Source organism: Octodon degus, unplaced genomic scaffold (genome assembly GCF_000260255.1).
Source record: "Octodon degus isolate 3935 unplaced genomic scaffold, OctDeg1.0 scaffold00147, whole genome shotgun sequence".
NCBI classification, from domain to species: Eukaryota; Metazoa; Chordata; class Mammalia; order Rodentia; family Octodontidae; genus Octodon; species Octodon degus.
The window spans coordinates 1,326,771-1,351,584 of record NW_004524723.1 but is presented as its reverse complement, the minus strand read 5'-3'; the positions used below and the strand labels follow the sequence as shown (position 1 = coordinate 1,351,584).

Below are 24,814 nucleotides of genomic sequence, written 5' to 3'. Positions count from 1 at the left end.
CCATACATGAAGGTTCCTTCTTTGATGAACCCCCTCACCGGATGCTTCAGCCAGTGATCCTTAATGGTAGGCCTCATCTTCTTGTGCACAACCACCTCCTGCAGCTCCTCCAGAGAAGGGTGCTGGCCGATCTCCTCCTCAAAGGGGAGCATATACTCGTCCACGGGTCCTAAGAGGCAAAAAAGCCTAGTGGGATCACCCCAAGGCCTGGCAGCTCCTGAACCCCAACATGAGATGTCCAAGGCCACCATCCCACTCACCATCTGCTGCCTTGCAGCGAGACACCAGCTCCCACAGCACCAGGCCCATAGCATACATGTCAATGCGCAGGAAGGCATCTCGTTGGAAGTTGATGGCTCCCTCAAGCACCTCAGGAGCCATGTACCGTCTGGTGCCTACCTGTATGAGGATGGAGGAGGGCAGGGTCTACAGAGACTGACCAGGCATAAGTAAACACACCATGGGCAGGCTGGTAGATTTCAGGTAAGATACTAGGGATGGGAAGCCCTGATTCACTGCATTCATAGTAGAATTACAAATTACATTTGATGATAATTTTATGGAATTATTAGCAAACTGCTACAGCAATACTACAAGGAACTACTCCAAAGATGTGTATTTTACTGAGATTAAGACTAAAAACAAAAGCAAGAAGAACACTAAAAAATACCATTAGCTGATTGTTTCATGACAGTTTTCTGGGTTTAGTTACTTTTTTTAGATGCCTGGTTTGGATCTCGGTACTTTGCTGGTGTTGTTGAGACAGGGTCTTACTAAAGTGGCCCAGACTAGCCTCAAACACAGAGTGATTGCCCTTGCCTCAGTCTCCTGAGTGTGCCATCATGTCCATCAATCTTCCTATTTTGTCCTATTTAATAGTTATGATTAAACAAGACACTGAGACTACAAAGATAAGCAGCTAAAAATCCCAGGGGCCCAGGGAAGCATCACCAAGCTCCAGGCCTTGCTTTCCACACAGATGAAACAGAGCCCTATACTCTGAGAGTTCAGACTTCATGAAGTGACCCTTGCCCCTCACCTCACCAACTGAATGCCCCTCATTTCCCCACCCAGGATTGGTACCTGGCCATGGGTATCCCCTGGCGGTTTCCCTGGCTCAAACCGAACAGCCAGGCCAAAGTCAGCCAGCACTGCTGTGAGGTCACTCTTCAGCAATACATTCTTGCTCTTAAAGTCCCTGTGAAGACAAGTGGGCCCAGATGAAACAGGATGGCATGGGCAATACATTCTACACCTGAATACCACCTTGCTCTTGAGATCCAGAGTCTGAGTCTTACAACCTCATCTAGGGTGCAGACTCTGTGGTAGGGCGAAGCATTTTCAGGAGCCCACACATGGGTGGGAATTCCCTGTAGCCTTAGGTAGAAGATGTCCACCACAGGTGGTAAAGCCATTTTCCTCTGCCAATGGCTAGACAGACCCTATTCTAATCCCCAAAGCATTAAAACGCAACCCAAACATTCTCAGAGAAGTTGGGGGAAGGTATATTGACTTTTATTTCTAAATATAATTTATGATATTTAGAATGTGGATGAAAACAGAAATTTAAAATCAGCTTGCCAAAGACCCTATGCAAGCTATGCAGGCAGGTAGATCAAGACACTGGTGTTTGCACAGCTCCACCCCATACCAAAAGAGCTACTCTGAGTCTTCTAACTCTCCCAGCACTGTCTCAGTCATACTCTAGATTAAATTGAGCAATACACAAAAAGCTTTGATTCACCCTGGCACACTTATTATGCATTATTCTTAAATTTTTTTTCATTTTGTGTATTTGGTACAGGGTCTCACTATGCAGACTGGACTCATGGTAAGCCTCCTGCTTTCAGCTTCCCCAGCACTGGGATTACAGGCATGCGCCACCATGCCCAGACTGTCCCCGGCTCAGTGAGCCCCAGGGGTGGGGATGGCACGATCTGCAGGACTGAGGATCAAACCCTGGTCCTTATGCTTGCCAAAGCAGGTGCTTAGTCCACTGAGCTATCTCGCCAGCCCTGCATTACTCTTAAGTTGAAAAATATGCAAGGGGCAACATTCAATCTTTGGACCTAAAAAATTTCATACAGTTAACCTTCTGTATCATGACAGCTTTTTTAGCTTTGAAGTCTAGAATTCAAGGTGTCTTCTCCTTCCTCATTGGCATGGAGCCAGACTAGTATGAGATACTGATTAATTACTCAATCTCTCTGAAATACTGTTCCTTCACCAGTAAGATAGGACTAAGACAAGTTTCTATCTCACAGAACAGCACTGAGAATTAGATGAGTTGGTATTTTCAAAGCATTTAAAGTATGGTATGCATTCAGTAAAGCACAATGGTGGTAAGGTAACACAAGAATTGTTTTTGTTTTTGTCTCACGGTAATGGATTTAACCCATAAGCCTTTGTACTGACCTACATCACCAGGCCTACTTTTACTTTTTTATTTTAAAACAGGATCTCACTAGGTTGTAAGCTGCCCAAACTAAGCTTAAACTTACAATCTTCCTGCCTCAGCTGCCCAGAGTGTGCTGGGGTTACAAGCATGAAACCCTATATCTAGCTAATACGGGATTTTCAAAAGGTGCCTCAAGGGCACCAGAAGGTGCCTGGGACTGTTTCAGAAGACTCTTGTCAAAATCTAAGCTCATCTTTCAGGAGTACAGAGGACTTCTCCTGGGGCTACATGACAGACGCTATCATCTCTGATAGGTAATGGAACGTGGGTGTTCAACACCAGCAAATACCAGCAGACTGACCTACATATGAAAAACTTCATTTTAACAGTACAAGGAGTCCTCACCAAAAAAGTTTGACTGCTGAGCCAACACCCCAAAGTAATGAAGTCAGTAACTTTTCACATCACCATTAGAGGGCACCAGAAACCAGGTTAGGAGGCCATGCCAGCTCTCAGGACACAGGTAAAGGCCAGGTTTTGTGCCCAGTTGTTCTGCCACACAATAAGCCTGTTTAGGAAAGTGACACACCCCCAGATTCTGTCCCCACCCACCAACCTTCTCTGCTGTTCCAGGACAAGTTCAAGTAGGACACTTGCTAACCCACATACCTATGGGCAATTGATGGCTTGTGGCCCTCGCCACGGCACCAGGGCACATCCTCATGCAGGTACGAGAGGCCTCGTGACATTGTTTCTGCCACGTGACACAGTTCATTCCATGTGATGATGTTCCCCTTGAGGTAATCTGTGAGGGAGCCCTAAGAGAAGGCAGCACAGAAGTCAGGCAAAGGCTCTAGGTGTACAATAGGAACCAGCCCAGCCCTGGTAGAAACATACTTTGTATCATAAATAATTAGCCCAGGGTTAAAAGGTGTTACTGTAGAAACATCTGTGGCAGGGGCTCCCTCGTCATGGACACAACCATGCAGACCTTTCCATCTCACCTTGGCGTCTACTGATGGACCTGGCTTACCTTGTCATGGAAGGCCGTGATGAGCCATAGTTCTACCTCGAGGTTGGAACCTCGCTTCTCGGCAGCAATGAACTGCAACAAGTTTTCATGCTTCATGCCAGGTGTGCTAAAGATCTCTCGTTCACTCTGCCATGACTGCTTGTCCTGAGGTGGAAAAAAGCTCAGCCACAAGGCCCCACTACAGGACAGAGACCCTAACCCTATCCCAACCCTGGACTGCCAGCTTCAGCATCCTTAAGGGGACAAGGGAGCAGCACAGGGCTGGGCTCTGGAGCAACAGACCAACAGCAAAGCCAAGATCACTTTAGCGTGACCACAGCACCATGATCCATAAACAAAACCAGTGGGTCCCAAGAAGCAATAAGTTGTATCACCTAATAAGTGAAAGGCACAGCCAGGCCTGGCTCTGCTAAGTGTCTGACCTACGGAAGACGACGCCTAGTATCTCTAAGATCACAATGTCAAAATCAAAAGCCTAGAAACTAAAGCAGATCAAAGTTGGGCAAAATCCTACTTTAGTCCTACGAAGGAAATCTACAGCTGCATATAATCCTCGGCCCAGTCAAGGGTGATGTTAAGTTACCATTCCTACCTAGTAAGATCACTTTCTCTTATCCCACTGTGCATCCAGTTAGAGAACCCTATTACTGGCCATGGTAAGGCAGGACGATCTGGAGTCCCCCCTTACCTGGAGTGGAAAGATCTTGACAGCCACAAAGTCATTCATGAGCTGGGCCTTCCAGACACAGCCAAAGCGCCCCCGAGCCTTGATCTCCAATAGCTGCAGTGGCTTCAGGCCCACCAGAGGGGATGGAGGTGGAGGCCCAGGGTCCTGAAAAAGATTAAGGGCATCTGGCCTGGACTCATGCACCTCCCCTGCCCCACCCTGCCCCAAACCTGCACTGTCTCACCTCATGGATGTCCACATGGCCATAGGGGGGCTTGCGATGTCGATACATCCAGAAGGCCAGCAGAACGACAAGGGAGAGGCCCCCAATGGGCAGCAGCGAGTAGGCCAGCACCGTGAGTAGGGTAGGGGCTGTCGGGGGTGGCTCGTACGTGACTGGGGGACACATGGAGCCCTGCATCACACAGCCCGCCCACAACCACATCTCCAGAAGACCCTGCAGCCACTCTAGGCTAAGGACAGGCCCCCATCTGCTGGGTCAGGGCCCCTCTTCCCACTGGCCCCTCACCTTCTGGGCCCCCCGCTTCCGGCAGGTGGGTGAAGCGCTCGTTGCAGAAGTTGCCTTCACAGCAGCAGAAATACACCTGGGGGTTCTCCTCGGTGGCCACACACTCCTGCCTAAAGGCAGAGTTTTCCTTACACCCCTTCCAACAGGGGAATGAGAGACCCTCCCAGGCCTGTGCAATCTCTTCCCCACAGACAGAATGTTATGGGTAAGTTCGATGGTATAGTGGGATCCATCCCCTAAAGTACAACCCAAAGCTGAGTAGTGACAGCCAGGGGCTGACATGCACCAACACCCTCCACAGAGCTAAGACGGGGCAAGCTTCTTGTGGATAGGCTTGGGACACAGTGCCACCTCACAAGTTCTTTTCTCACTTGACATCCTGAGATCTGCACAGCCCAGCTGGCAGCACAAGCACAGGCAGGCTTCAGCGGAGGAAGGGGTGCTTGGGCAGTACCTGTCGTAGCAGTTGAAGTCGTCCAGCCAGCAGCCCTTCTTGACAAGCTCGATGGTACCTGAGCTGTTGCGCCAAGATGCGTAGCAGTGCAACCGCTTATCTTGCTCACCCTCACAGCGCTCCAGGCCACTCTGGTTGGTGCGTTCCAGCTCCCAGTTGGCGTTGTAGTAGATGCACTCCCGTGTCTCAGCCTCCCCACGCCCAGAACCTGTGCCCCCAGAGAGGTGAGAATAGCTGAGCATGTTTCAAGGGCTGTAGCCCCAACCTCCTGCAACTAGACCCAGACACCAGGACACCCTCTCCTCTTAAGGCAAGAACTCCATGCATCAGCATCTCTAGCTTCCTACTGTATGCCCACTTGCGTCAGCTCTCAGTTTTTCCCACTGCAGCTGCTCTGGGCCTAAGAAAGGAAGCCTAATACTACAGAAAGATGGATGCCACACTGATAAACAGGTGTAGGACAAGGAACTCCAACTCTGCTTCAGGTTTGGGAGAGGCATTCCTTGTAGCAGAAAATAATGAAGGAGCCTCAAAACTTCAGTGTGCATCAAAATCACTGTAAGTACAGGGCTATGATAAAGTGACAGTGTTTATTAAAAATGTATTTTCCCAGACATAGCCCAGACCTATCTACTGGGAATATAGAAGGGAAATAGGATTTTCTTCGGCCCCCCTTTAAATGTAGTTCAGGCTGGCCTTTAACTTACTACTAAGGTCCAAGCTGGATTGAATGCAAGAACAATCCTCCTGTCTCTGCCCCCCAAGTGCTGAGATTATAGGCATGAGCCACCATGCCTGGCAGGATCTCCACTTTTAACCACTGGTGCAGACATGAGGTGCTACACATGAAGGAACTACAAGGAGAGATGGCTTTCTATTATAGCAGTCTGCCTTGCCTCCACACACTAATTCTTCCCAGGAAGCCTGGTGTGCCACTGTGTGCCCTGGTGTACCCTCCACAACTTCCTGCCCAGACCACCTGGGGAGCAAGGCCCCTCCAATGTCCTTTCTACACCCAACAACAATTCCTGGTGCTGAGCATGTCTACAGATGTACCTAAGTCTCCCAGGGAGGAAGGCTAGCTGGAGGTCAACCTGCAATCACAGATCAACCTCCCAGCTGGGCTTCCCCCAACAACCTCAGCATATCCCATCCGCTCCTGAATCCCACTCTACCCCTGCAGAAGTACCATCCTGTGCCTAAAACTCCAACCTCCAACTATACTTTTCTTCAAGAATGGCCTCAAACATGCACAAAATCTATCTTCTTCACCCTCCCTTTAAGACAACCCCCATATTTGCCTCCCACTGTCCCCACAAATCCCACAGTCCTGGGATGGGAGGGTACACAGATGCCCGAAGAAGTTCTGTCTAGGAATGCTGAGTGACAGCCCCTTCCTAGGACCTCCACAGCACACTTGGACTGCATAGAACATCCAACAGGAATGACTAAGCATCCAGCCAGCCTTTCTCAACATCTCGAGCCTACTGTGAGTCAATAACCAGGCACTACCATGGCTGCCCCCAAACTAGACCCACCCCAGGATGGAGGAGGAACCAATCAATCCAAAAACCCAGCTGATGGGCCAGCAACTCTACTTTACCATCAGAGGCTGACCATGCGCCAAGACCAGGCTGGCAACCACAATGCCCACAGACCTCTGCCTACCTGCACCAGCATCTGTTACTCAGCTATGCAAAACACTCAGTCCAGAGGGTACATAACCTTTCCCCAACCCAGTGCCCCAATGTACCCACAGCAATACTACTGGGGGAACTTGAGCCTTGTGAGGCTAGCCTCCAAGGTGGGTACAGATGGGAGAGCTGAACACTCTCACCTTGTCCCCTGTAGCCACACCCCAGTGTCAGAGTCCTGAATGTATTTGGCTTCCTGACTTACACCCATTATATCTCTGGCAGCAAATACTTTCCACTTTCTCCCTAGTATTTTAACTCTCCGCTCACTCCCCAAACCAGGCAAACTCTCTAATTTATTGGTCCTTGTATTTCCTGTCACCTTACTTGCTACCTTGGCTTGTTGTATTCAATTAATTGTGTTCAAATTCTGGACTTTCCCTGTAAGACTGGTAAGTTGACAAAAGCAGGACCTTTGGCTACAAGTGTCAGAACCAGATCCAGACACACACAATTGTCACAAGATGTGGGTAGGTATGCTGGTTAAAGCAAGACTTGAAAAGGAGGTAGGAACATATTTTTGTGGTTCTGCAGCTCTGATAGGTTATGGTCCTAGTAAGAATTGCTGAATTATTATGGTGGTCATCTAATATGGCTGAAGCTCTTAAAACAACAGCTTACCTTCCCAATGACCACTTCATCTTTCCCCACTCCAGCCCTGGGTGCAACTTCCTTTGACCTTTCCCGCCCACACAAGGGAGCCTCCAATCAGCTCCTTGTATGTCACTAAACCCGCCCCTCAAGCTCCGCCCCTAGCAGAGGTCCATATAGTTGCAGGCTCCCTGTCTCAGGTCAAAGGATCTGCCATCTCCCTGCCCTCGGTCCTCTCCATGTGTTTAGAGTTAATAAAGGCTTTCCCTCCCCCAATTTCTGCTTCTCTGCTGCGCCACCACCGCCGCCATCGCTGTTGCCTCTGAAACCTATCACTAACCTATAGCATCATGCACGCTACGCAAGTGCTCTATCACTGACCTATACTCATAGCCTAGAGTACTACATCCCCATTCAGACAACAGGCAGCAAGTCCCCTGTACAGGGTTAGGACTCCACCAAGAAACAAAACAGGCCACGGCTGGCCCAGCTCCTCCTTCCAGATCACAGTCAAGCACAGATCCATCTGGCCACTAATTTGGACAGAACCCAAATGAAAAGAACTAAGGGCTTCAAATCTCAAGGGTCTATGTAGGTCCCAAAGGTTCAGGATGTTACCTGAACCCCTATCTGACTAGATCCTCCCAGCAAAATGACAGTGTTAAGCTGGCAGACCTTAAATCTTGGCATGTGCCCCTGGGCAAGTTACTGATCATTTTGGCTCATATCTAGTTGTCCCCCCAAAGCCTCACACAGTCATGGAGTGGACTTTTAGAGTTTGTGATTAACTCATGATCCACTGGGATTACGGGGATGAGTACTATACCCAGCCTGAGACATATGGCCTGAATGCAATTTAAGGGAGACAGACTTGCTCTCTGTAGCCATTGTCGCTACTCCTCCCTTTTGCTCTCTATTGTTTGCCAATGCCATGAAAAGTTACTCTCTGCCTTGGAACCAGCTGAGTACCGACTACAACCTCTAGTAACTGTGACCTAAATAAACCTTTCTTTCCTTCATTTTGGGTGTCGGGTATTTGTCCCAGCAACGACAGAAGAGTAACTGAGACAGAATTTGACACTGAGACAGAGAAGTGAGGTCATTGCTGGACTACTTGACCATGTGGATTGCAAGTTTTTGGGAATGGCTTATGGGAAGAGATAAGAAAGGTTTGGAGATGTCGCCTACAAGAGAAGCACTAGAATAGCTTTGGCTATTCTGTATGAGAGATTCTGGTCAGAGCTCAGACCAGAATGCTTACAGAAATCCTGCCTATAAAAACCAGGCTAGAGGGGTTTCTGCTGGGAAGGACCACATTGGTTGTTGGACTCCAGATGATGTGTGTTTTGGCTTGGCTAAAAGTTTGTCTGAATTTTGCTTGAGTCCAGAGACTTTGCCTGAAATGTAGATTAAATATGGTGGGCTGATTAATCTTTCAAAAGAAATCTCAAAGCAATCAAATACTGAGACAGTGGCATGACTACTGTTGGGGGACTTTAGATTTATGCCCAGAATCAAGAGCAAGGAACCCAGCAGACTAATATAAAGTGCTGTGAGTTTGGTCAGAAGGGAAGCACCAATAAAGCTGTGGAATGCAAAGACAGAGCTGAGAGGATTGCTCACAGAAGGAACCAGAGAATGGAAAGCATAGCCTGAGGATATCACAGGAAGCAGCAGGTCTCCACCCTTTGCAGCCTCTACAGGCAAGGGTGAGGGACTTTGCCTTGGGGGAAAAGCCACAGAGCCCCAAGTTCCAGAATGCCGGCAGTAGCCACACCAGATTTCAGAATGGTGCCAGCATGGAGAATTTATTCCTCAGAATCAAGGTAAGAGTGTTCAGCGATCCAAGCACTGGACCTCTACAGCTAAGCGAGAAGGAAGCCTGGCTACTGCTCCAGCTGGCAGCAGACCTTGGCGTCATCCAAGTGGTGTGGTTTTAGGCACTTGCAGAGTACAGGAGCTGTGAGGTTAAGAAGGCTTCCACCTCGATTTCAGAAGGCCTGGGAGGCCAGGCAGTGTGCCCGAGAGGGCAGTATATACAGCTGTGAGTGAGAAGCCTATTTAGTGGAAATTCTGCAAGCCTGGAAAAGCCAGGAATGTGGATCATCTAACGGAAACTGCAAGGAGGGAGAAAAGCCAGCCTAAGAGAGATGTCATGGGAGCTACCACCAAAAATGTTGTAGGGGTGGAGCCATGTAAGGCTTTTGGAGCTCATAACTCATTATAGATTGCTTTGGTTGTTCCACATAAAACTACAGGACTAAATGTTTGCCCTGCTGGATTCTGGACTTGCTTTGGTCCCAATACAATATCCTGCTATGTATACCTATTGGAATGGTAATGTTTATTTTGTGCCATTGAATATTGGAAATGTGTAACTTTTCACTTGTACAGGGGCTCAGGGCTAAGAGTTTGCTTTAGACCCTGGAGGAGTCTTGGGACTTGGACTTTTTAGCAATGCTGAAACTGTTGGGACTTTGGCAACTCTTAAGAGTTGGACTAAAAGGCCTTTTGTGTAAAGGGGTGTACATGATCTTTGGGGGTCTGGGGTGGTGTTATGGTTTGTGTCTCGTTGTTCCCCCAAAGCCTCATGCAGTCATGGGGTGAGGACTTCTAGAGTTTGTGTTAACTCATGATCCACTGGGATTATGTGTAATCCAAGGCTGAGATTATGGGTCTTAGTACTGCTGGGATTACCCATAGGTGGGTAAATACTGGGAAGTACCCATAGGTGTGAGTACTTCCCCTACCCTGGGGCAGGTGATTTGCATTACAATGTAAGGTGGGAAGAGAAGCCAGCTGCCTGAGCTGCTGCTACCCCTCTCTTGCTCTCTTGCTCTTTGCCGCCACCATGAAAGGTTGCCCTCTGCTATGTGCTGCTCTGCGTTGGACCCAGCTGAGTATGGACTGAAACCTCCAGTAACTGTGAGCTAAATAAACCTTTCCTTCCTTCATTTTGAGTGTCGGGTATTTGTCCCAGCAACGAGAGAAGAGTAACTAAGACAGGTGGAATGTTATGGTTCATGTCTAGTTGTCCCCCTAAAGCCTCATGCAGAAGTCAGTGGACTTCTAGAGTTTGTGATTAACTCATGATCCATTGGGATTATAGGTGTGAGTGCTGTTGGCATTATGGGTATGAGTACTACATCCAGCCTGGGGCATATAGCCTGAATGCAATTTAAGGAAGACAGATTTGCTGTCTGTATCCATGGCTGCTGCTACTCCCTTTTGCCACTGCCATGAAAGGTTGCTTTCTGCCTTGTGCTACTCTGCCTTGGAGCCAGGTGAGTATGGACTGAAACCTCCAGTAACTGTGAGCTAAATAAACCTTTCCTTCCTTCATTTTGGGTGCTTAGTACTGCCATGTGCCACTCTGCCTTGAAGCCAGCCGAGTATGGAGTAAAACCTCCAGTAACTGTGAACTAAATAAACCTTTCCTTCCTTCAATTTGAGTGTCAGGTATTTGTCCCAGCAATGAGAAAAGAGTAACTGAGACACCAATCCACTCTGTGACAGGGGTTAATAGCAGCACCTGTTTCCTAGGGTTGATGGAAAAACTTAAATGAGTTACTGCAATTCAAAAGTGGTCAGAACATGCCTGGCACATGAGTCATTATATCACAGCCACTCCGTCCACTGCTGCCCCATGTTAATTCCTACAGTCCCTCAAGTCATCCCATGCCTGAGAGAGTTCTGCTTCAGAGTGAAATGATATGCCATGCATCTCCCACACCACACCCAGGCTCTGCAGCCTGCCAGGAGGAGACCTGAAGCTTCCCCCCTGTTCCCTTCTCTCCTCCCTTCCTCTTGTTTTCTTCAACACAGCTATTTATGGCCTCTGGCAAGACTCCCACCCCAAAGCCACCTCCACCGTGTTGCACCTTGTTGTAGATGAAGGCCTCCTGCCCACACCCACACCCACACCCGCAGAATCCCAGCACTCTGATAGAGGAAGATCCCTCCACCCCAGCCAACCTGTCCATCCTGGCCGCTTCCAAGATGAAGTGCTGGCGTCACAGTACTGAGAGAAGCATGCACGCTCAGACACCAAGGTAAAGGGCCTGCTATCCCCAAGCCACAGTCACTGAACCACTGATTTCAAAGGATTCATGCAGATAAGGAGAAAATTCTCCAAGAAGCAGTCCCCATGCTCCTAGTGAACCTTCCATACAGGCAAGACAGAGAATGGTCTCTCCCTTAAAACATGTGTACACAGAAGCAGCTCAGTACAATAGGCCTTGGATACAGGGTAGAGCTTCACCAAGGTCTTGCCTGTGAAGGGCTCAAAGTGCAACAAGGAGGGGTAAGTGATAAGAGATGAAGGGGAGGATTCGGAGCTGGAGGGATCACGCCTCCTCTGGGATTCTCCAAGATCTAGGTTTGAGGCATCTCCAGTCTCCCAGAGGATCTATGGACCACAGCACCAGCAATGCCATGGCACCCTTGGTTTCTGGAGGCCCCATCACAGCCAATCCTCATAGGGGATAAGTGCCCAGACCCACCCATGTGGACCCTGGAGAGAAAGTGCCACTCCTCTACATCTTCTTCAAGTCTGCTTCTGGCAACACAGCCAGGTATACCCTCCCAGAAGCCTCCACCCACAAGAGAAGGTAGGTGGACACTCAAAGAAGGATCCTGAGCTCACTGAGCACCTCCTTCCCCTCTAGGAAGGCCAAAAGGGGTCGAGGCCAGATGGTCAGGACTTCAGGACAGCACATCCTAAGATCACACAGGAGTGTCTCCACCATCTCTCCAGGATCAGAGTCAGGGCAGCTGAGGTGGAAGGGTCATGGAGCCTGATGGTAAAGGCAAGGTTGAGCACAAAAAGACAAGGCAAATACATATGCACAAGCAACATGGATTGGCACAGTTTGGACTCAGAACTTTTCATAAGAGAATAATGAACCTGCTTTTTCACATTCATTCATATGGAAGACAACTGGATAGATATCCATTCAACATTTACACAGCTCACACAACATCCCAGGTACAACACTAAGTGTATTTCAAGTAACATTTGTCTCCACAACAGTGTGGGTCATCATTTTACAGATGGAAAAACTGAGACACAAGAGGATAAGTAACACACCCAAGGCATTTATTAAGTGGTGAAACAAGGTGTGTGTTTTTCACATACTGCTCCCACTCTGTAGCTATGAAACGTAAGTACTTGCTGGGCCAACTAACAATCTATTGTGTGACCTCACCATAACTTTATTCACTCTTCTGCTGGATTTATGTTTCTTAATGTAAGCAAGACCATTCTTTTTTTTTTTTTTAATTTATGTGTGTGTGTGTGTGTGTGTGTGTGTGTGTGTGTGGCCAGCTCAGCCCATCAGGGGGCGGGGCTGGCTGGCATGTGGTGCTGGGGGATTGAACTGCAGTCCCTGTGCTTTGCTAAGCTTGTTCTAAATAGGTGCTTTAGACCACCTAGCCATCTCACCAGCCCCAGCAAAACCATTCTTTTCTTTACATATTTCCTTGGGTTTGTGGGGGGGCACTTCACAGCACAATATATTCCAAACAAGCCAGAAACAGTGGATCAAAGGGTTCTCCAAGTGGATGCCCAATTTATGTTCAGAACAACCTCACTAACCCACATCCTCATCCATGTGAATTCTGGTAAATTCTAGCCCATCATCAATTCCAGTGGACTATGGGAAGTGCCTCTTTATATCCCTACCCATTTTCCCAGCAGGTAGCTTTCCTTTCTACTTCAGAAGTCTTCATACATTCTTGTTAATAAAACTTTTTCTACAATATAGAAACCCTTTTCATTTGTAATGTTCCTCATCAGAAAGTCTCTCTGATGCCAATACAATCAGTTTCTGTGGTATTTTCGCAATTCTTAATTTACCATCTCCAACCTTTCTTTTAAATTTTCTTGCCTTCGCTTTTATTTCCCTAGTTGAATCTAATGTTGTCTCTAAACTAGAGTTGTTCCCATCACATTTATGGTTACTGGGTAGATTTACTTTTTTCTCTACAGTACCTGCATTTGGATGTGTATATGTGTGTACATCTGTGTATATTGGGGATTAACCAAGAGCTTCACTCATGCTAACAAAAAGCTCCCCACTGAGCTACACAAATTATCTTTTTCAGTTTCTTTTTTTAGATAGTACTTCAAGCATGCTAAACAGGCTCTCAATAACTGAGCTATATCCTTAGCCCATAAATCTGGTCTGAAGTCATTTCATTTCTACTCTACTGTAGACTAGCCTTTACATTTTAACATGTACACTGAAGCTAAAAGCCTATAGTTGACCAATCTCTACTCACACAGGAACTTCACTGCTTTAACTCTAATTACTCCCTTTCAATTCACGCTTTATTTAACAAAATATTTATGCTCCATATTTAATATAAGTGGTGTTCATATCTAATTCCCCCCAAAAAGTTGATACTTGTTTTATACAGCATCTCAGATCATTTTTGGCTGCTACACAAAATCCCTAGAACTTTAGAAGAACGGAGGTTAATTCATATGGTACTACCGAAACAGAGTCCAAGGCTGAGAACTCCAGACCTGGTGAAAGCTTTCTTGCTGCACAGTCTTGTGAGGAAATTTGGCAAGGCAAGAGACAGAATAGAAGGCGAACTCACCCTTGCAGCAGGAACCCACTGGGAGTAAACCCCATCAATCCCTTCTCACAGCAGATCTCTCATGACCTAATCACTCACCCCTTAAAAATACTGCCTCTGGATACCACTGCACAGGATGTTACTTTCCAATACATGAACTTCAGGGGACACACTCACACCACAGCACTGTCAGTGTTATAACACATGCATACATTCACCAGCTTGTTAGCTCACGCATCCTTTCCTGCATCTCTGGGACCACTGCCCTTATTGAAAAGTATCTTCCTTCAGAAAACACCTACTGGTAAAGGAGCTTTTGTTTGCTTTCCTGAAAATGTTGTTTAGCCTTTCTTCCTGAATAAAAGTTTAGATAAACATAAAACTGTACTTTCAAGTTATTTTGTCTCAACATTTTAAAATATTATTCCCATTACTTCCAATCTCCACTACCACTACTAAAAAGACTGATAGTTTAACTGTACATTCATCCTGTCTTTTCCCTCTGGCTTTCTTGGTTCTTCTCTTTGCAGTTTCACTAAGAAGTATATGTCTAGGTGTATATTTAAGCTTCTTTCTTCTGATTGGGGCCTACAATGCTTTTAGAGTCTGATGAGTCATGTCATTTATTAATTTTGAGATATTCTCAGCTTTTTAAGTTTGAGTATTGTACTCCTCTATCCTATGATTCTGAAATTCTTACTGCCAAGAACATGGTATCTTCTCATTATGTCTAGTCTCTTAATTATCTGCTATGGCTTGAATGTGTCCCTCTAAGTTCATGTATTAGAAACTTAACCCCTAAAACCACACTTGGGAGGCAGAACCTATAAAAGGTGACTAGATCAGGAGGACTGCATTCTTACACACACACACACACACACACACACACACACACACATATCACCATCGCACAGCACGTTAGCCGCCATGGGAGTGGGTTGTGAAAAGCACCATTCTTTCTCTGCGATCCCTGCCATGTTAAGAAACAGCAACAATACCCTGGCCAAATTTGGGTGCCACACTCTTGAATTGCCCAGCCTCTATAACTGTGGAGAACAAATAAACTTCTGTTGCTTATAAATTGCTCAGTCTGTAGTATTCTGACAGAGCACAGAAAATAGCTTAAGATGATCCTTTCATAGTTTTGAATTCTATACCTCAGAACCATTATAAATCATTCTTTTTATATTCAAATCCATGATTTTTCACTGGGTCTAATCTGCTGTGTATCTCTTCTACTTAATTTATGAATTCAACTAGTCTATTTATTTTTGTACAAATTTACTTTTATAAACAGTTCTAGTTTAGTTTAGAGGGCTTACCTTGCATACAAAGACCCTGAGTTCAATGCCCTGCACCGGTCAACTTTGACATAGTTCCTTTTTTTAGGGGGGGAGGGTCCTCTTTTTTTGGTTTTTTGATACACAGTCTTTCTATGTAGTTGAAACTATCCTCAACTCACTATGTGGCCCAGGCTGGCCTCAATCCTCCTGCCTCAGCCTCTCCCAAGTGCTGGGATTACAAGCACGTACCACTATACCCAGCCAACTTGGTACTTCTGCTCTTTTACATTATTTCCAAATCCCTCTTATAATTTCATCATCTAAATTCTTGAACATCTATTTCTGAAATTTCCTATTTTGATTTCTTCCCATGGTATGTTGCTTCAGCACATGTCTTCAGACTTTCAGATACTGAGCTTAGTTCAAGGGGCCTTGTCTGGGGGAATACTGAGAGATGAAGAGGCAACCTTCCACAGATTCTCTATTTTTGCTTCTACCAAACTTCCTAGGACACATTACCAATCTGGAACCACTTTAAGTTATCAATTTACAGTTTCCCAGAGAACATGATGATATAAACATCATCTCCATGACCATATGTGAATAGGACTATCATAAATTCTTAGCAGAAGGCTGGGGCTGCAGCTCAGAGGTATGTTTATCTAGCACACACAACACCCTGCCTCAGTTTAATCCCTAGCAAAAAGAAAAGAAAAAGAAACCTCAGAGGAAACTATTCTTACCTACCCCATTCCCCTATTAACATATGCCAAGACATTCAGTCTCTGTCAGCAAAAGGACAGCTACTGAACTCACACCTCTAAATCATGGAGAATCAGCAGCTTCAAACAGTGGAGGCACACAACTGCAGTGTCTGTGCCTTCTTACTTTTCCTTACTTTCTTATTCATGCAGCTATCTAGATAAATTTTAAAAGTATATTTCTTACATTTATTTTTGCATGCCTATGCTTTTCAAGGCAGCAGGAAGAGTACATCTGCCTTCAGAATCCCACCTGGGGGTATAGCTCAGTGGTAGAGCACTTGACTGCAGAATCGCACCTAGAAACATAAAATCAAAAGCCAAATTACCTCAATTTGTTTGAAACAGGACTTCCTAAGCAGGTCCAGGCACCATCTTCCCACAAAACATGCCACAAGCCAGAATCCACCTTAGGACCATGTGCCTTTCTCTGGGCCCTGTTATTCCTGAAGAACACTAAAGCGAACACTACTCAAGACACCAACACTACTCTTTGCCTTCTGTAGCCTCACTAAAACCAAAGCAAAATTTCCTAAGGCATAAGCCCATCAGGACAAAGAGAACAGGAAAGTACAGAAATGAAATACAAAGCTGGAGAGCAGATATACAAGTGATAGTTGACCAGGTAGCTTCCTACCTTAGCTATGGAAAAAGCTGAAAGGCAACATGACTTCCACCACAGGACCCTCTAACACTCGGGAATTTGTGACACCAAATGTCTCTGAAAGAATGGGGTAAGGATGAGTCCAAAGCAGACTTGGCTGGTAAGGAGCCATCAGATGGTACCCCTGCCACTGTCTAGAAGCTGCCCTGCCCCGTGCCATCAGAGACATATTCATTTCCTAAGGTGGTAAGTAACAGAGAGAACCCTGGGAGACACGGACAAAGGCACAGGCCCTAAATAGAACATAGCAAACACACCTTCCCAGCTCTCTTCCTGCCGTGGTTCCCCGGGTGTGAGTGCCCAGCCCACATTCTCCAGATGGAATGCACTAGAAACTCCTCAGGCAAACTTGACTGGCTCCAAAAACAGTTCAACCAGATCTCCCTACTGTTAGCCAACTTCACTCAAGGGCTCCTAGCTTTCAGTCAGCATTCAGGTCCATTCTTGAAGATAAACATCTCTAGAAAAGCAACTTAATAAACAGTAAAGATAAAAACAGGTAGGAAGAAAATAGAAATTGTGCAAGAAGGAAACATCAAGAATTCTATTATTATCTTCAGAGAGAAAGCATAATCTATGCAAAAGGAATAAGATGACACCGTTAAAGGACCAGAGACTAAAAGAGCTCTGGATTTTTACATCATACAAATCTATCTCTGTCTCTATATGACAGAAGAAGTAAAAAGTCAACAGAAGAGTTATTTCCATCGTTGAATAAAACTAATGAAAGCTCATCCAAAAAAAAAAAAAAAGTAAACTTGCAGATTTGGAAAATACGCAAGAAAAGACAAAAAATTTAGAGGCCCAGTCCAAAACTGGGTAAAAACTTAAAGAAAATGGAACAGAAGAAATCAAAGACCACCAAAGTAGATGAAAACAGGACCCTACCAAGGCTCACTGTGTGAAATAGCACAATAGTGAGGACCAGAAAAGATTCTACTATAACTATCTCACAAAAGAAAAATATCACCTATAAAAGAATAGGAATCTGAATGGACAACCAAAAGCCAATGTTTACAAGCTAGAAGAAAATGAGGCAATACTCCATAATTTAAGAGGGAAAGGATTTCCTTACAAGCCTACAGCCAGTTTATCCATAAAATGCAGAGAGAAAAGCAACAGTACAAAAATCTAGCTCCTATTTCTATTTACCCTTTCTCGAAACGTACAGGAGAGTATGCATCACAAAATGAGGGAGGAAATAAAGAGGAAAACATAGGAAACAAGAATTTATGCCAGCAAGGTAGAATGGAACACATTTTTAATCTCAGCACTCTAGGAGGCTGAAACAAGACAATCATAAATTCAAACCCATTCTGGATAGTTTAGTGACTCAGTAAGAACCTATTGCAGTATTTTTAAAAATGGAAAAAAAAAAAGCTGGGAACATAGCTCACTGCAAAGGGCCTAGATTCAATTTCAAGTACATAAAAAACAAAATGAGCAGAACAAACCTTAATCCAGACACAGGTGGTTAATGATAGGTATAAAGGTGATGTGAAGGAAGATACAGGGTAACTGCCACACCAACACGGAGCCACGGCCTCGTGTATGCACTATCTACACCTTGGGCAGACCCCTAAACTTCACATGCACAGAGTAGAACAGACTAAGCAACAAGGAATTGAGCTCAAGAAACTGAACCATTATTCAATAGTTGCTAAAACAGGAAATCAGCTAAGATTACCTGCTAAAACAAAAATAAGCAACAGCAGAAACAACAAAATCAGTGCTTTGGAGAAGAATCTAATGGAATACAGAATTCTGTCCAAAATCTTGTATCACTTGCAATATTCAGATAGAGGTCAAGTTTATATGAAAAACAGGCATATGTGTTTCACATCAGCCAAAAACAATCATTGGAGGCCTAAAATACCTCTATAGTGAAGCAAGCAAGGACACAGAGAAAAAAGATTTTCTAACAAATGCTTGACAGGTTGTATTAGCAAAAAAAAATAAAATCTGTATTTAAAAAAGCCATTATGAAAATCTAAAAGTGAAAAACTTTAAAATCACCAAGATAGGTTGACAGTATCTGACTGGAAATAAATGTCCCATGCCAATATAAGATGGAGAGGTTATATGAAAGTTATAACACTGTCAACAGCAAAATAAAAATAGCATTTCTACCTGATAACCCCTGTAACTTTAGTATTACTTCCTAATATTAAAACAAGTTCTCATGCCTAAGAAATATCACTTCAAAGAACACTAAAATGTTCTGACTTTCACTGGAGAAGCTGCCTGTTTCCCAACTTCTGAGCTGTAATTCTTGTCTTAACTAGCCATACAGATGGCCAACTGCATTTCCAAATTATTTTACTCTAAACATTAATAAAGATTAAACAAAAACTTTTCTACATCTGAGATAATCATAATTTTCTCTCCTTTACTCTGTTCACATGCTAACCTCAACTGATTTTCAATGATTAAATATGCATTCCTAGGGCCAGCCTGATAGCTCAGCGGATTAAAGCGCCTGCATAGGCAGACCCAGGGACCGGGGTTCCATCCCAGGAATGCCATGCTGGCCCCGCCCCCAGGGTGCATTGAGACTGCAATTGAGACTGGGCATGGTGGTACTCGCCTATAATCCCAGAGCTCGGGAGGCTGAAAACAGGAGGATCACTACAAGTCCAATCTGTGTAGTGAGACCCTGTAGACCCAGAACTAAATACATAAAAAATAAATAAGTAAATAAATAAATATGCATCCCTGTGCTTAAAAAAAAAAAACAACCTTGGTCATGTATATTAGTTTTTCCATACTGCCAGATTTTAGTAAGGATTTATGTATCACATGTTCCCTTGATCTATTTATCTCACTTATTTTAAGTTCCATTATCTTTTTCATTACCTTCTTTTCAAGTGGACAATTCTCTTACTATTCTACTTGTCCTTATTTTTAGCTTGAAAATTATAGTTTTTCCTTCACTTCACTGGTTACTCTATAGACAGTATACCTCTTGAATTATTGAAATCTAACATTAAAGGGGCCTGCCAGTTAGCTCAGTTGTTTAAGCAGCTGCACATGCAAATACAGTCAGACTCAGGATACCACGGTTTGATCCCCACCTCCAGCTGCCTTACCAGACCTGTCCTTAAGGCAGCCTGAGCCAGACAAAAAGAATTCTAAAATTTAACATTAAGACTGGGGTGCACTCAGTGGTTGAGCTCTTGCCTAGCATGCACAGGGCCCTTGGTCTGACATCCAGCACTGGTGTGGGGGGGGGGACCAGCTAACATCAATTGGTAGTTCTACCCTCTTCCTAGACAAGAAACTACAACTTCACTGTTTCCATCCTTGCCCACATACACACCACTACCATGTATTTTGTTTCATATGTACTTCATACAGCAGATGCCCAACTTTCACTGTTCCACATCCTACACTACATCTCTGATCTATGTGGATCATTTTCTCTTTATCTAAAAAATATCTTCTTCACATGAAGTCATTATTTCTGAAGGATAATTTCACTTGACATAGAAGCTCTGTTTGACAGCTTTCAACATTTAAGGCTACTGACTTCCAACTTCCACAGTTTCTGTTATGAAGTTAGCTATCAATATAACTGCTAGTCTTTTGATTATAATACCTTTTTTCTCTAGCTGATTTTAAGATCTCTTTACATCTTTGGCTACCAGAATTTTGAGATGATAGGTTTACTGCAACAAGTCTTCTTGAATCTATAGCTTCATGTCTTTCACTAGTTTTAGAAAATTCTCAACTATCATTTCTCCTGCTTTGTTCTTTCCCCTCCACTTCTGCGTCTTAATTTATAGATCTCAAGACACACACACACACACACACACACACACACACACCAAAAAAGACATTCCCACTCCGTCCTATCTTTTTCTTTTGCATTATCCATCTTTTTGTCTCTCTATGGTTGTCTGTATATTTTCTTCTAATCTATTTCAGTTCATTAATCCCCCACACCCCATCTTTCTGAGACAGGTTTTGCTATGCAGCTCAGGCTAGCCTCGAATTCACAGTGATCCTCTTGCCTCAGCTTTCTGAGTGCTGGGATCACATTTGAGCACCACCTCACATGGCCTTTAATTTTACCCTTTTATTTTTCTGGCGGAACCAGGGATTGAACTCAGGCCCTTGAGCTTGCCAGGGAAGCGCTTATTCCACTGAGCCATCTCCCTGGCCCCAATTTTACCCTTTTAAACTGAATGTAATCTCCTGATAAAAATCGTGTATTGGGTTCTTAATTTCTGCTATATAGATCAACTCAATAACAAGTTTTTCCTTTGGTAATTTATAGTTCTAACTCTCTGCTGAAATTCCTACTCATTCATCTCCTTGACCTCAGTAAGCTCTTTTCTTTTCTTTCTTTTTTATAAAAAATATATTTGGTACATGGCACAGGGTTTCACAACAACTAGGACTTGTAGTGATCCTCCTGTTTTCAGCCTCCCCAGTGCTAGAATTACAGACATGTGCCACCACACCCAGTCTCAGTGGCCAGCTCAGCGCACTACTGGGAGCAAGGCCAGCATGACATGTGGTGTCAGGGATCAAACCCCAGGCCTTGTGCTTGCCTAAGCAGGTGCTTAGTCCATTGAGCTATCTCTCCAGCTCTGGCACTGTTATTTTAAATTTGTACATGATACCTATGATCCAAAGTTTATCATAGTTTGCTTCAACTGCAATATTTCTGCTATTTATTTAAAATCATCAGCCACTCAACACATTTGTAAAATTGTTTGCAAAAATAAAGCTGAGGGGGGCCAGGGAGATGGCTCAGTAGGATAAGCGCTTGACTGGCAAACGCAAGGATCTGAGTTCAATCCCCGGTTCCGCAAAAAAAAAAATAAGTAAATAAATAAAAGGTCATCTAAAAATAAATAAATAAATAAATAAATAAATAAATAAAGCTGAGGCCTAGGTTGAGGTAAATCCTCCAGAAAGTATTTACATGTGCTTCTGACAAACAGGAAAGATAACATTAACCCCCAAATATTTTAACCCAACATCTCAGTTACTTTTTACTGGTTGCTGGGACAAAATGCCCCACACCCAAAATTAAGGAAGGAAAGTTAAAAGCTCAGTTTGTGGAGTCTCAGTCTATACTTGGCTGGCTCCCAGGTTGAGTGATACATGACAGAGGGCAGCAGTCCATGGCAGCAGAAAACAGCAAAGAGCAAAGGGCTTCTAGCCAGCCTCTCTCCCCTCCTTATATATAAACAAGCTACCCTGGGGCTGGGGGTGTGGAACTCACATAATGCCCATGAGGATCAGGATGTTTACAAACTAATTATCCTAGATCTCTGCTGAGTCACTTAAACTTCAGAACTTCTCAAGTTGATACAATATATCATCTAGTACACCAATAACAGGGTTGTTTCTCTAGTTGGGGGTTCCCCTTGTCCCAAGGGGAAGTCTCAAACTAAAAGTGGGGAGGTCAACTATGTCCATCCTCCATTCTGTCTTCTTGGAGCCACAAGGCTATCTACTGCATCTCTCAACTCCCCCATGGAATGATGGAAAACCCAAAGTCACCACCATGGCCTTTGTTCTTACATAGATCCTGGCACAGTAAGTCTATTGTCTTAGCTATATAATTCCTTGAACATAGTTATCCTTTTTTTTTTTTTTTGGTCCAGTTTTTTCCAATTGCCTTCCTGATTATCAGAACAAACAGTTTTTGCATCTTTTTACCCAGCTTCCAGAAATTTTTTTTGGATTATTATATGCCTAAAGCCAAGGGCATTTGCAGAAACTGAGCTCACAGGATATACTACATAAGACTGCCTATGGAAAGTTTGAAACAAGAACAGCGACTCCAGGGCAAAGCCAGAAAAGTAAATTCCATCCCAAAACATAACTCAAGAGGAGAACAATTCACTTTCAACTACTTTCATTGTTTCACACTATTACGAACTGAATTTTTTGTCAAAATTCAGATTGAAAGCCTACCCGCCAAAGTGATTGTATCAGAAGATTATGGGGCAACAGAGGAATGTGATCAACGGTGTAGAGTGTGCCTAAGAGTCATGTGGAAAGAGAACATTCTCTCAGCCTTTTACAGAGGGCAAATTGGTCAAGCAATGGCTGTGACTCATCCACATGGTTGACACTGACAAAGGATCTACAAACTGCAGTACAGGGTTTCAGGATAATTCCTGAGGGGATTTGACTGACCTTATCAGATATAAAATCTACATTTCTTGTTATATAGATCTTGCTTTATCTTGGTCTTAACCATCCAGCAGAAAAAGTATAAAAACAAAATTTAAAAAGCCAAAAAAATAAAATAAAGTAAAGCCATATTAATATGCTGAGCTGTAAATGGCTCAAGTCAGTAACTTCTGACATTGCCCATCATACAGGAAACCCACTACTATTATGGTCTACTGGGCTTTATTGGAATATTTTGCTGAATTCACGCACCTATAATATTTAAACGACAATGGAATACCCTTCTCTGACAAAACTAAACAAAAAGGGGATACAAATGAACAACCATTTTGTATCTGTATATTCAAAATAGGATAGATATACAGCTACATTCTCTTAATTCAATGAACACAAGGATTTGTTCTAATAAGTGTTTGTGGACAGGATATCATGTCTGCATCTTGTACAATGAATAACCTCTAAGACAATATGCAATGTATTAAGTAGTGAAACTGTCCTACTAATTGGTTTTGAGACTGTCTCATTGCTATTTGTTTCTCAATAAAATTTTAAAAATACAGATTTTACATTAAAGGAGAATTTCTGAATCAAGACATATTGAGAGCTTTTTTTTTTTTTTTTTTTTTAGAAATTAAGGTTTCTTGAAAATGGGCTAGAGTCATATTCAATTATTTGTCCACTGCCTCACAAGCACAGGGTCCTGAGTTCAATCCCTGGTACCAAAAAAAAAAAAAAAATGTTGTCAATTATTTGTCCAATCTTGAATAACTATATGGTAATCTGAGCAACAATTTGATGATAGAGATAAATAAGAAAACAGCCATTGTTTCTTTTCTTTTTTATAAATGTATTTAGTACAGGGTCTACAGGGTCTCATTACACAGATCAGACTCACAGTGATCATCCTGTTTTCAGCCTCCCAAGCTGAAATCACACACATGCACCACTATGCCGTCTCAGTTGCCGTCTCAGCACGTCTGGGGGGTAGAGCCTGCACGGCACTCAGGGTATCAAACTCAGTTCCTGAGTCCACCTAAGCAGGCACATTAGTTGGCTGAGCTATGTAGCTGGCCCAGAACAACCACTGTTAATTAGCTATTCTTGGTTTGAATATCTGTAACATATGTATTGTTGTATGTTGTCTTACTTCCATCTTGTTTCTGTTCTTTGCTTTTGCTTTTGTTTTTACTCTTCAAAATAAAATAAAATTTTTAAAAAAGAGATTATATTCACAAATGTAAGATAATTAAGGTTAAATGAGATCATATAGGGCCGGCCAGATAGCTCAGCGGATTAAAAAACCTGCTTAGGCAGAGCCTGCCGTGCTGGCCCTGCCCCCAGGGTGCTCTGAGATGATTAAGACTGGGTATGGTGGCACAAACCTATAATCCCAGCACTTGGGAAGCTGAAAACAGGAGAATCACTGTGAGTCCAGTCTACGTAGGGAGACTGTGTAGTCCCTATAGACCTGGTACTAAAATATATTAAAAAGAAAGAGAGAGAGAGACAGACAAGACAGACAGACAGACAGGCAGACATCATATAGTCAGGCCTCTAATCCAAAAGAAATGGTACCCCTAGAAAAGGAAGAAAATGTGTACACTCACAGAAAAAAAGGATGTAAGAACATAGCAAGAAGCCATTTATAAGCTAAGAAGATACTCCCCCAAAAGCAACCCTGCCAGCATCTTTACCTTGGATCTCCAACCCCCAGTACCATGAAAAAACAAGTTCCTGCTGTTTGAGCCACATAGCAGTACTATTTTATGGCAGCTAGGCAGTAAGGCACAAGCAGTGTGCATCACTTCTAAAATGGGACATACTCAACAAGAAACATTTCCACAAATCTAGTATCATCCATGAACAAGAACTGACAAATGGGCTTACACAAGATTCCTAGTACATGGGAACTAAGCTACTGCACTGCAGATGGTAATTTGTAACAGTTGTTTCATGATGGGAGTGCCTGTCATTGTGGTATTCTGAATATGGGCGGCTT

The 24,814-nt window shown here is 43.9% G+C and overlaps 1 protein-coding gene across 3 annotated transcripts in view; it reads right to left on the bottom strand.

The window, feature by feature from the left end:
* The window catches only part of Acvr2b (activin A receptor type 2B), a 40,200-nt gene that overhangs the window by 3,877 nt on the left and 11,509 nt on the right, over positions 1-24,814 (bottom strand). For 2 of the 3 annotated variants that reach the window (XM_004642150.2, XM_023702172.1), the window contains exons 2-10: positions 5,082-5,289; positions 4,628-4,737; positions 4,343-4,494; positions 4,120-4,263; positions 3,432-3,575; positions 3,068-3,216; positions 1,084-1,198; positions 261-399; positions 39-169 (exon numbers count right to left, since the gene is read on the bottom strand). In XM_004642150.2, coding sequence (XP_004642207.1) covers positions 39-169; positions 261-399; positions 1,084-1,198; positions 3,068-3,216; positions 3,432-3,575; positions 4,120-4,263; positions 4,343-4,494; positions 4,628-4,737; positions 5,082-5,289 — 1,292 coding nt within the window. The remainder of the gene's footprint in view (positions 1-38; positions 170-260; positions 400-1,083; positions 1,199-3,067; positions 3,217-3,431; positions 3,576-4,119; positions 4,264-4,342; positions 4,495-4,627; positions 4,738-5,081; positions 5,290-24,814) is intronic. The other variant, XM_023702173.1, reaches the window with a different exon arrangement.